The following is an 11,729-nucleotide window of genomic DNA, read 5'->3' on the forward strand; positions in this document are numbered from 1 at the left end:
AAATTGTTAAAATCGAGGGCCAGGACCCATTCCAAGGGGAGATAATCAAGAAAATACAAAAATAGGGTGGGGTCATTAAAAAATCATCTTCTCAATCACCACTAGGCCAGGAAAGCTGACACTTATGTGGAAGCATCCTTGGGTAGTGTATATATTAAATTGTTAAAATCATGACCCCCAGAGGTAGGGCGGGGCCAAAATAGGGAATCCAAGATTTACATAGAAATATATAGAACAAATCTTTTAAAAACTTCTCAACAACCACTGAACCAGAAAAAGCTGAAACTTCTGTGGAAGCATCCTTGTGTAGTGTACATATGAAATTGTTAAAATCATGATCCCCCGGGGGTAGGGAGGGGCCACAATATGGAATCCAAGTTTTACATAGAAATATATAGAATAAATCTTTTAAAATCTTCTTCTCAAGAACCACTTTGCCAGGAGAACTAAAACATATGTGGGAGTATCCTTGGGTAGTGTAGATATTAAATTTTTAAAATCATGACCCCCGGGGGTAGGGCGGGGCCACAATAGGGTTTCCAAGTTTTACATTGAAATATATGGAACAAATCTTTAAAATTCTCCTTCTCAAGAACCACTGGGCCAGCAAAGCTGAAACTTATGTGGAAGCATCCTTGGGAAGTGTAGATATCAAATTGTTAAAAACATGATCCCGGGGGTAGGGCTGGGCCACAATAGGGAATCCAAGTTTAACATAGAAATATATAGAACAAATCTTTAAAAATCTTCTCAAGAACCACTGGGCCAGGAAAGCTGAAACTTATGTGAAGGCATCCTTGGGTAGTGTAAATTTTAAATTGTTAAAATCATGATCCTTGGGGGTAGGGCGTGGCCACAATAGGATATCCAATTTTTACATAGAAATATAAAATTAAAGAACAAATCTTTGAAAATCTTCTCAAGAACAACTTGGCCAGGAAAGCTGAAAATTATGTGGAAGCATTCTGCGGTAATGTAGATATTAAATTATTTAAATTATGACCCCCCCCCCCCCAAAGGGTAGGGCGGGGCCACATGCAATAGGGAATCCAAGTTTTACATAGAAATATATAGAACAAATCTTCAAAAATCTTCTTTTCAAGTACCACATGGCCAGGAAAACTGATACTTATGTGGAAGCATCCTTGGGTAGTGTAGATATTAAATTGTTAAAATCATGACCCCCGGGGATAAGCAGTTATGATAAGGGTGTCTGAAGGCTTAAAATGTTATAAAAATATACATTTTACTTTGAGCTAGATTTTAATTAAAATATGTTATCCTTGTTTGAAATTGCAGTCAACTTGAAATAGTTTAATCAGGTATTATAATAATGCATTTCTATGATGTCAAATGACTGTGTTGATCACGTGACGGACATTTTTGATATTCTTAAATATTGTACAAAAATGGCATCGGCACAAGTGCATAACAAAATTATTGTGCAAAGTTTGTTATATAGATCAATTCATCATGATCCATGGTACTTAAAAAGTGCTGGGGGTAGGTTTAATTGTTTCTTCTTAAGAAAAATATTTTACGATAAAATAAAATTACCAACGTAAGAAAGGGTATTCCGCTCTTCATCGCGATTTATACAAAACCGGATAAAATACATACGATCCCCCCAGCAAAATTCAGTTAGAAGACATACTTCCCTTTTAGATTCAGGCAGAAGATCTTCAATTTATCTTTTTCTTTCACTTGTGCCAGTCCAATATAAACACGTTTCATAAATTCTAACTCTGTCTACGGTAGTGTAAGGGGAGCGTTTCAAACATAATGTTTTGCTATTGCTTCAATATATGCATATCGTACATGCAAAAGTAATAGAGATATTGAAATATTAAATGTTAAACATTATATCAGCATACACAAGCTTAAAAAACAAACTTACTCTTGAATTAAACACATCCCCAAAATAAATCTACGTGCCGTGTAATAATTATGACACTTTCCCCGTTATGTCAGCTCAAGTATGCGGTGACTTAACGTCATATTCTATTTTGACGTCATATCTAGGTAGTTCAGAGAAGTTACTACAGTTTGAACAGTTTGATATATTAAGTGCAGCCTTATCCTAGCTGTGTAGTGTGGGGCCACAATAGGGAATCCAAGTTTTACATAAAAATAGATAGAACAAATCTTCAAAAATCCTCTTTTCCAGAACCACTGGACCAGAACAGCTGAAACTTATGTGGAAGCATCCTTGGGTAGTGTAGATATCAAATTAATAAAATCATGACCCATGGGGGTATGGCTGGACCACACTAGGGGATCCAGGTTTTACATTTAAATATATAGAACTAATCTTTAAAATTCTTCTTCTCAACAACCAATTGGCCAGGATACCTGAAACTTATGTGGAAGCATCCTTTGGTAGTGTAGATATTAAATTGTTAAAATCATGACCCCTGGGGTAGGGCGGGGCCACAATAGGAAATCCAAGTTTTACATAGAAATATACAGAACAAATCTTAAAAAATCTTCCTTTCAAATACCACTGGGCCAGGTAAAATGAAAATTATGTGGAAGCATCCTTGGATAGTATAGATATAAAATTGTTTTAATCATGACCCCCGGGGGTAGGGTTGGGCCACTATAGGGAATCCAATGTTTTATCGTCTAGAAAATTAATTAATTACTTTTAAAGTGCACTTCTTAATGCATAAAAAATACTAATGCATTTAGTAAAATGTCCGGCAGTCAAATGATCAATATACACCAACATGTATCTATATTTCTAGCTCCTACATCTGGTACAGTTCTTATTTACGATAGCCTTCTTTGTGCTGGGAGTGGGGGTCTTCATTGAGGCTATGGTCCATCAGGAGAATCAGCTTGAACTGTTCCCAGGGATGTGGTACCAGTGGCGGATCTGGAGGATCATATACTACCCCTACTACCAGTACTACGGAGAAGTATTCGATGATGACTTTGGCATAAAGATAAGCAACGATGGTAAGTTGATCTTTGTAGACAAATCAAGCGCGCCCATTGTAATTTTGGGTGTGTGCTGGACTAACTTTAAACAGTCAAATATATATAGTGAGCGAAGACAAACCCTAAATCTTTCATATGGGTTCAAAGAAGCACATGATTAGTCCAATAGTGTTCAAGGACAAACCTCTCTCAGTTCAGTGGTGGGCGCGGACTAACCATAATATCTCTGGTTGGTACAAGCAATAAACATTAGAAGTGAAATTCATGGGTATTTTGGATATGACCTTAAAACCTTAGGCCCAGTGTAACGGTAAAGAATCTTTGATGGTCTATGTTCATGGATTCCAAGTAAAGGTCTATATTTAAAACCCCTCACCGGTATTCGATCTTTACATGAGAGAAAATTTCTCGATTGAGACGTTAAACAATATATAAACAACCATACAGTCATTATAGCTCAAGTACAGTATACTTTGGTTAAATATAAAATGAAGAGTCAATGTGTTAAACAAATATTCTGTATCCTTTAATATTTTACTATCTTTTATAACTGTGAGATGTCGACTGGAGTGTAAAAGCTGTAACAGCAATACACATGATGGTGGGCAATCTCCTTATAGTAAATCTGATCATCGCTCTTTTTACGTGAGTATTCTGATGAGTAATCAATATTCAAAAGTTTTAAAAACCATAAAGTAGGAAACAAAACGAAAATCAACTGCATACTGTTTATCAAAACAGTAATTTTGTGGAAGATTAAAAGACTATTTATTAGTATACCTTCTGTGAAGTTTTCTATTTCCAACAGCAAATTTTTATAATTGATAATATTGACACTTTGACTTACTCAAAAATTCGACTTGTTTAATCAGAATTTTAAACACATGAATTTATTCAATTTACATCTCGTAACTAGGACAAAATTTGAAAAAGTTCATGAGAAATCGGCCCTTATATGGCAATATGAGCGGTATCACGTGATTCAGGACTTTAGACACCGGATGTTTGCAAACCTGCACTTCCTCATTCTGCCGTGTCGCCTAGCCATGCGAGCACGTAAGCTCAGAAGAATCTAAATTAATCTTGTTTTCATAATGATTAATTCATTTCATATCTCAAACATTTACAAGTGTGAAGATTGCTTTGATTTATATTTCTTTTTATTGATGATTGATTGATTAAATTTAAAATGTTATACTATTTACAAGTGTGTAGATTTCTTTCTCATTGATAAATAATTCTTACGTTTCAGAGTGTGCTAAAAACAGTGATAAGATCAGAAAGGAAATGAAGCGTATTCGTGAACGTCAGATTCTCCAGTACATTATGGCGGGGAGATCCCTGGGCAAGTGACGGGAATACATGTAATAACGAACCCTGTAATAAACCAGGGTGTGTTCATATATGATGATAAAAGTATTCACATTGTTCCTAAGATGCTCCAAAATTTGATTTGATAGTAAAAACAGTATATCCAAAGCTTTTTAGTTTGAAATGTTATTTTACTGAGTATGATTTGAAAGATCAGTGAAGGTCAATGTCATCAAAGTGGTCCTTCAACGAGAAAAAGACTAATGGTAAAGCAATGGATCCGTTAATTGGTATATACTTTCAAACAAATTCCCGATGTATATACATGTAATGCATGCAATTTTTGTATATTAAACCTGTTAAACATACGAATCTTCCAATTGGTATTCAAATATGCAATAATCCTTGTTAATTTATATTATATCCTGTTTATATTTTCTGTAAAACTCCATGTTACATTTGCTTATATTTTTCTTGTTTTCTTGTTTTTGTTTATGTTTTCCTTTATGTTTTTGTACATTTTGTTGTCTTTTTATGCATTTTTTAAAAGTATTTTTTTTAATGTTTGTGTAAGATCATTTAACTCAGATCCTTTTCAAGTATGTACTAAACTGTAAGCATGTGATGGTGTGTTTTTGACCCAAGCTTGTATCTTTTTTTCATAATATGTTTTCCCTCTTACATGTAGTATATGAAGCTTTTTTCTTTCAATGTATTTTGACTTTAAGTACAGTCCTATAGGAAAATTATAAAAATCATACTAGTAGTTTGAAAAGCAAATACGAAATGTATTTCAAACATGGTTCAAAATATTCATTTTTACGTACCCTTTTTTAGTACAAATATTGATAATCATATTTCTATTTAAATATTTTTAATCATTTAGATGGTGAAGAAAAGTATTCAATCTCAAAGTCCATTAAACAATACAAAATAGGAGCAGAGCAAACACGGACCTCCGACACACCAGTTGGGATAATGTGCCATAGAGGAGTGAGCATCCCCTGCTGACCGGTCACATCCGCCGTGTGCTCCTTGTCATGATCAGGAAATAACGGCAAAATCCGCCGTCAATTCAGTCTATAAATAATATGACTAACAATAAGTATGAAAAACGTCAGTCAGCATTTTGACTCAATGATAAATTGTATTTGCTGACAAGGTCATTGTATCGCCCACAGAACTTACAAAATGATGACTTTAAACAAAAATGCTGATATTCCTGTATCATTAACTTGCTTTTCAATAATTTACCTTGTTTTTTTTTTTTACCTCAGTTCAAAGTTGACTATTAAAATAGATTGGGGTCATTAAAAATCTTATTCTCACTAACCACTGGTCTAGAAAATGTGATGCTTATGTGGACCCAAGAAACCTTGGGTAGTGCAGATCCTAAATTGTTAAAATAATGACCCCAGGGGGTAGGACTGGTCAACAATAGGGAATCCACGTCTTACATGGAAATATAAAGGACAAACTATTGAAATATTCTTCTCAAACACTATGTGGGTCAGATAAACTGAAACGTATGTCAAAATTTCCTATAAAATCTTAATCTTGAAGATGAATCTTGTTTACATGCTTATATATCACTAAAATTATGATCAGGAAATTGATTACTACAGTCACTGGATATATTTTCTTTTAAACGGAAACACACCCTTTTAAGTTGTTTGTTTTAATTTTCAAACAATAATATATCAATTAGGAGATTTTTTTTTACTTCAGTAGGGATTATCAAAGAAGTCTTTGATCAACTTATCTTTTAAATTTCAATTTAAAAAATGCAGATGAAACAATCCGTCTTTTTCTTAAAGTTTAATATGCCAATCGACTCGGTTAATATAAGTAATTTTCTTATTCGCAAATGGGTCCAGTCGTGTATTCCACCATATTACAAGTTAGAGTCTACACCTATTATTTCCTACAAGTAAACATCGACCATTACTTCAAAACTGTTTCATTATACAGAAACTTGACCGAGTACTATTTGAAACATAATCCTCCATCGTGTTCATATTATTTTTCACCCTATAACTATATACACTTTCCTGTGACATAGGAGTTATTCCCCTTAGCCGCCATATTGTATTGCAACATTCACAGAACCCTTCATTATTCAAGCATTTTCAATTTCTTTTACTGGTTATTGAGGTAAAAAAACCCCTATTTTTTATGAATATACGTTAAAACCTCAATTATTTTATGATTATCACATTGTAAATATGTTCTTCCATATATTTCTTGCATGCCTGTTTAAAACTGGTTGCTCAAAGATGTGAATTCACTCCTTTGTACAACAAAATGGCTGCTAAGGAGAATAACTCCAGGGCAAAATAGATCAAAGGAAAAAGATACGCCAGAGCCGGCTAAACGAATGAACAATTTCAGGAACGAGGTTAATTATTGACAAACAAGTTGATGAAACAAGATTTTCAGCAGCCACATTTAAAGTCTGCATTTCCAAAGTTCTATTGTCTATACAAAGACCTCCGCAGTAAATACAAGTTATTATTGAGTCAAAAATTAATTGAAAACTAATTTTTAGGCTATTATTTACACACTGTATTGTTGATGGGATTTTTCCGTTATTTCCTGATCATGACAAGGAGCTTACGGTGGGTGTGACCGGTGACCAGAGAATGCACTCTTCGTCAGGGCACCTGATCCACCTTAGATGTTTTGGATGTCTGTGTTAGCTTCGCCGTTACCCCAGCAGGCATTTCAACGTTGATTCAACGTTGAATCAACGTTGCACTTCAACGTTGAATCAACGTTGAATTTTGGTTGCATATGAAAGTTGAGGGAACGTTGAGACATAACGTTGTTTCAACGTCAATTTTCAACGTTGAATAAACGTTGAAAATGGGTTGAATTTTTGGTTGATTTAGGGTTGATTTTTGGTTGCAAATGAAAGTTGAGGCAACGTTGAAGCTTCAACGTTGTTTCAACGTCAAATATCAACATTGAACAAAAGGTGAACATTGGTTGAAATTAGGTTGAGATTTGGTTGAAATTTTTCGGTTGTACAAACGTTGATATTTGGTTGAAATCACGTTGAATTCATATTACATTTTGCTTTATAAACAAATACATTTCAAATTCTAATAAAATTTTTTATTCAAGTTGCGTAATATTTATATAAGTTGTAATCCAGTATTATGGTTGTCAGAGAATTTGTTTTACATGTATTTTCAAGACAAACACAAATTCGGATTCAATCACCGAAGCTCAAAAATCACTGCTTGACAAAATTTATATTCCTAGTGAAAAATTGGGTCACAGTAATCACATCCATGTCCTTCAAAGTACGCGTCTGTCTTACACTACTAAGTTCCACAAAGTGGCGGATCCATTGATTTTAATCACAGGCCTTTGGATCGCTTTAAAAAAATTGTGTGTGTAAAAAAAAAAATAAAGGTACTGAACTCTTACACTGGGTACCTAATTTCGCTAATAAAATATTTTTTATTCGAATGCTGTAAAATTCTACTTTCTATTTAAATCTATTCATAGATAAACATTCTTCAATTCTACCAAAGCTCATTCCAAAATTCTATATATTTCTTGAGATATTCTGAAATCAATTTCAAAAATGACCTACTTTCTTTTACTCGACATTAGCTTGGGCCCCTGGCCATTCACATGTAAACAGACGGTGTTTGAAGTGCGGCGAAGAGTTGCATAGTATTTGCAAAATCTTTCAACAATTTAAAGTTGATTTCTTACTCCAGATTGTAACGTTAAGTCCGTAATAATATTCCTTTCGCGAAAAATTCATTTGAAAACGTCTACATCAACAACTACCGCCATGTTGATTATGAATGTAAATGAAGCCATGGTAGAAAGAATTTTTCCCGGAATGCATTATATACCTTTCGATTTTCAAACAATTAGACCGCTAAAATGTTGTTTATGACTTAGTAACACCATATGATCAAATTAAAGAAAAACCTTGTAAAGCTTGAATGCAAATGAGCAAATATTCTTTGAGTTTATAATAAATTCCGGGGAAAATTTGTCCCGTCATTTCCGCTTTACAATAAGTGTAGCTCCAAGGCCCAAGCTGATTTCGAGTAAAAAAATTGAGGTCAATTTTGAAATTGGTTTCAGAATATCTCAAGAAGTATCAGGAATTACAGAATGAACTTTTATAGTAATGAAGATTGTTTATATTTGAAAAGATATGGATAGAAAGTAAAATTGTAAAGCATTTGATTTAAAAGAATTTTATTGGCGAAAGTAGGTACCCCATGAAAAGAGTTCCATACCTTTATTTTTTTTCAACACCTCAATTTTTTTTTCTAAGCGATCTAAAGGCCTGTGATTTTAATCACGCATATAGTTAAGTCCCATGAATGAAAGAAATGAACAGGAGAATCCACCCTCTAAAGCAAAAGCCTATAGACAAAAGAAATAAAGATGTAAAAGCCATTTGTTCGATAAAATGTACGTAACACGTTATTTCAAACGATAAAAAAAAATATCCATGAACATGATGAATGATTTAAAAAATCAGACAAAGGAATAAATTCCGGTACTTGGATTTACTTAACATGATTAAAAGAATTATAGTTGACTTCATGTTAAAGTTCGTATGAGTATTCTTATAAATAATTATTACTAAAAAAAAATGTTATAGACATACATATACATAGTGTACTTACAAAATGTTGCATTCCTTTGTATAATTTTCACGGGCGAAGAATCTGATGCAATCAAGGCTGACTAATACAATGAATTTCCTGCACCACTGGTTGATTGAACCTTACGACGAACTACAATTAGTTAAATTGTAAAATATATTAGTATACTAGCTTATATTTCATAACCAAATGAATATCAACAAAACACATAATACAAGAACCATGCAAGGATGTGCATTTCACGCAGATTTCAAATATACTTATAAAACAAGAATTAAATGATGAACAGATACTAAAAAAAACATAATTTCTTAAATTCATGAAAAAGAAATAATACTTACTGAACTTACTGAGTTGATATTCCAGCCTTAATCCTTGTGTATATAGCTTGAAAACACATTGAATATGAACAGCAAGGAGACGCACACTTCTTGTCCATCAGTTGAATTCAAATTTTGACCTAGATAAGCTGCAAACAGCTATACTCTGCCCACCAAGAAAATTGCATAACAAGGTTATCCTGACACTGAAACTGACCAACTAAGCGAGAGGCACTCCTTATCTGATATCTCGAAGGTTTTTGGGGAGTGGATCTTAAGTAATGCAACTTGACCGGGGTTAATTGTCAGTGTGAAAATTCTTATGTGTTTATTTGATTTTTTTATATCTTGTGAAAAGAAAGATTATAGAATTAATACACACAACAAAAGCACAATCTAATAAAATAAAGAAGACTTCTTAGATTCCCTCTGTACACGTATAATCTGCGCAAGAGTATACGGCACGGATCCATATGAGTCTAATTTTAAGAACATTAATTCTGAATAATTATTTTGATTAATTCTATAGTAACATGGAATTACAGTGAGATGTTGGATAAAGATGTTATTATTGATTAAAAGCTTATATTTAACATATTTTATAAATATGTCAACAACAAAAATAGCATTCACAATTTATTCTAAAAAATAACCTTTTTTGAAAATAATTGTAATGAAGTGTTAAATGTAGATGCAATGCTTTATATAAACTCATATTTAAAATTTTATAATGGTACTAGCTATTGGCACAACTCTTTTGAGTGATTCAATTTATAATGCATGCGTTTCATTCATTAAGTATAATTACTATATATATATAATATTTTCTAACAATGCATACAGCTGTGTGTATATTGCGAAAAATCACATGGATTAGAAGTTTAAGACGCCTTTATATTTTGAACTTAAAAACTAAAGTGCTCAATACTCGTTACCTTTAGTTTCAGCGTTAAATTTTCCTAACTTTCCTAAAGTTGAAAATATGTTGCCTCTTCCACGTTGTTTCAACGTTGAAATCAAGAGACAGTCTACTTTGCATTTTTAAACCTTGTTTTAACTCTACAATATCAGAAAATATTTAACGTTGAAAATATGTTGCAGCTTCAACGTTGTTTCAACGTTGAAATATCGACGAACATTCAACTTTGAAAATATGTTGCAGCCTCAACGTTGTTTCAACGTTGAAATATCGACGAACATTCAACGTTGAAAATATGTTGCAGCTTCAACGTTGTTTCAACGTTGAAAAAAGGTTGAGGATTCAACGTTGAAACCTCAACGTTGAAACAACGTTGAAATATAGTTGATCAACGTTGCAACCTATATTCCACCTTCTCTCAACGTTGAAACAACGTTGCGTGCCTGCTGGGACATGTATTTTGTATTGTTTAATGTATTTTCAATCAAGCTGTTTGTTATATATCTATATAGTTCCATTAAATCTAATTCCTATATAAATCATTCTAGGACTTTCGTTTTAAAATTACGCATATTTGTCAAATGGGTTGTTTATTGATTCAATATCGGCCCCGATGCAACCTAGTTACCATGACCCCTTCAAGTCAATTGCTAGTTTATAACAAAAATCTTAATCAAGGCAATTTAGGTGGTGTCTCCATTTAGTGAAAAAGTCTCGACCAAAACGTTAAACAATAACGTAGAAAAAATTAATAGAGGTATCAAAAACTGCATACTTTCTTTTTAAAAAAAATAAAATGGGATTGTTTTCTGTTTCATTTTTTTCGCAAGATATATGTAGCTTTCAGAAAAATGTCCTTATTTATCAATATTATACACATCGACATTATGTTAATAAACAGTCTTTTCCAAATGCACCGTTTTAGATAAGAGATGTTTGCCTATCTAAAGCCTATAAAATGTTTTTCTGTTACTTTTTTCGTAAATTATTACTATACATACACTGACGTTCATAAAAATAGACATTGCTATTGAAGAACGGGTAAGCACGTGTGAATATGATATTACATCTGTTATTAATCTATTGAAATGGTGGTCACTCTTTAACATTTAATAATAGATTTATTTTTGTAACTTTTTTTTTTAATTTTATCTTTCTTCATATCGAATATCAATAAGCCTACATATTGATGTTATCGGTGCCTACAAAGCTCAGATCTGCTATCTTCCGTTCTTTTGAACAATTTGATTGGTTTCTACTGTCATAATTATCACAAGTCAGATCTTCTTCCTGCTCCGTTGTAGTTGTATGTAAACTAACCAGTTAGTAAATAGATATCTTTTAAGATACGTTACCGACCCCACTTTTCACACAAATAAACAGAGCAAATACATGATAAATACATTGGGGGCCACGCTAACAAAATCAGTACATGTAACAATTGTCTATACTTGTAAGGCTCATTTTACGGAATAAAATGTATTTTAGAGGAACTCAGATTTAATTCTACAACGGGTAATCCAATGTATACTCATGGTTACCTTTCTAAGGAGGAAATCCTTCAAATCATATGTCAGTTTTGAAAAATGA

At 32.9% G+C, this 11,729-nt stretch overlaps 1 protein-coding gene and 1 long non-coding RNA gene across 2 annotated transcripts; one reads left to right on the forward strand and one right to left on the reverse strand.

Annotated features, from left to right (window-relative positions):
* Window positions 1-2,713: 2,713 nt before the first annotated feature.
* On the forward strand, window positions 2,714-4,311 carry LOC134265234 (transient receptor potential cation channel subfamily M member-like 2). The gene is made up of 4 exons (XM_062747483.1): window positions 2,714-2,961; window positions 3,501-3,588; window positions 3,860-3,999; window positions 4,196-4,311. The coding sequence occupies exons 1-4, from the start codon at window positions 2,820-2,822 to the stop codon at window positions 4,294-4,296; spliced, it is 471 nt and encodes a 156-aa protein (XP_062603467.1). The 5' UTR covers window positions 2,714-2,819; the 3' UTR covers window positions 4,297-4,311.
* A 4,156-nt stretch (window positions 4,312-8,467) lies between these two features.
* LOC134265235 (uncharacterized) lies at window positions 8,468-9,088 on the reverse strand. The gene is made up of 2 exons (XR_009991702.1): window positions 8,922-9,088; window positions 8,468-8,655 (listed from the first exon to the last, which is right to left on the reverse strand). It is a non-coding gene; the product is annotated as an uncharacterized LOC134265235 (long non-coding RNA).
* Window positions 9,089-11,729: the final 2,641 nt, after the last annotated feature.

Source organism: Saccostrea cucullata, unplaced genomic scaffold (assembly GCF_032062105.1).
Source record: "Saccostrea cucullata isolate Sc308-1 unplaced genomic scaffold, CSIRO_AGI_Scuc_v1 ctg302, whole genome shotgun sequence".
Classification (NCBI taxonomy): domain Eukaryota; kingdom Metazoa; phylum Mollusca; class Bivalvia; order Ostreida; family Ostreidae; genus Saccostrea; species Saccostrea cuccullata.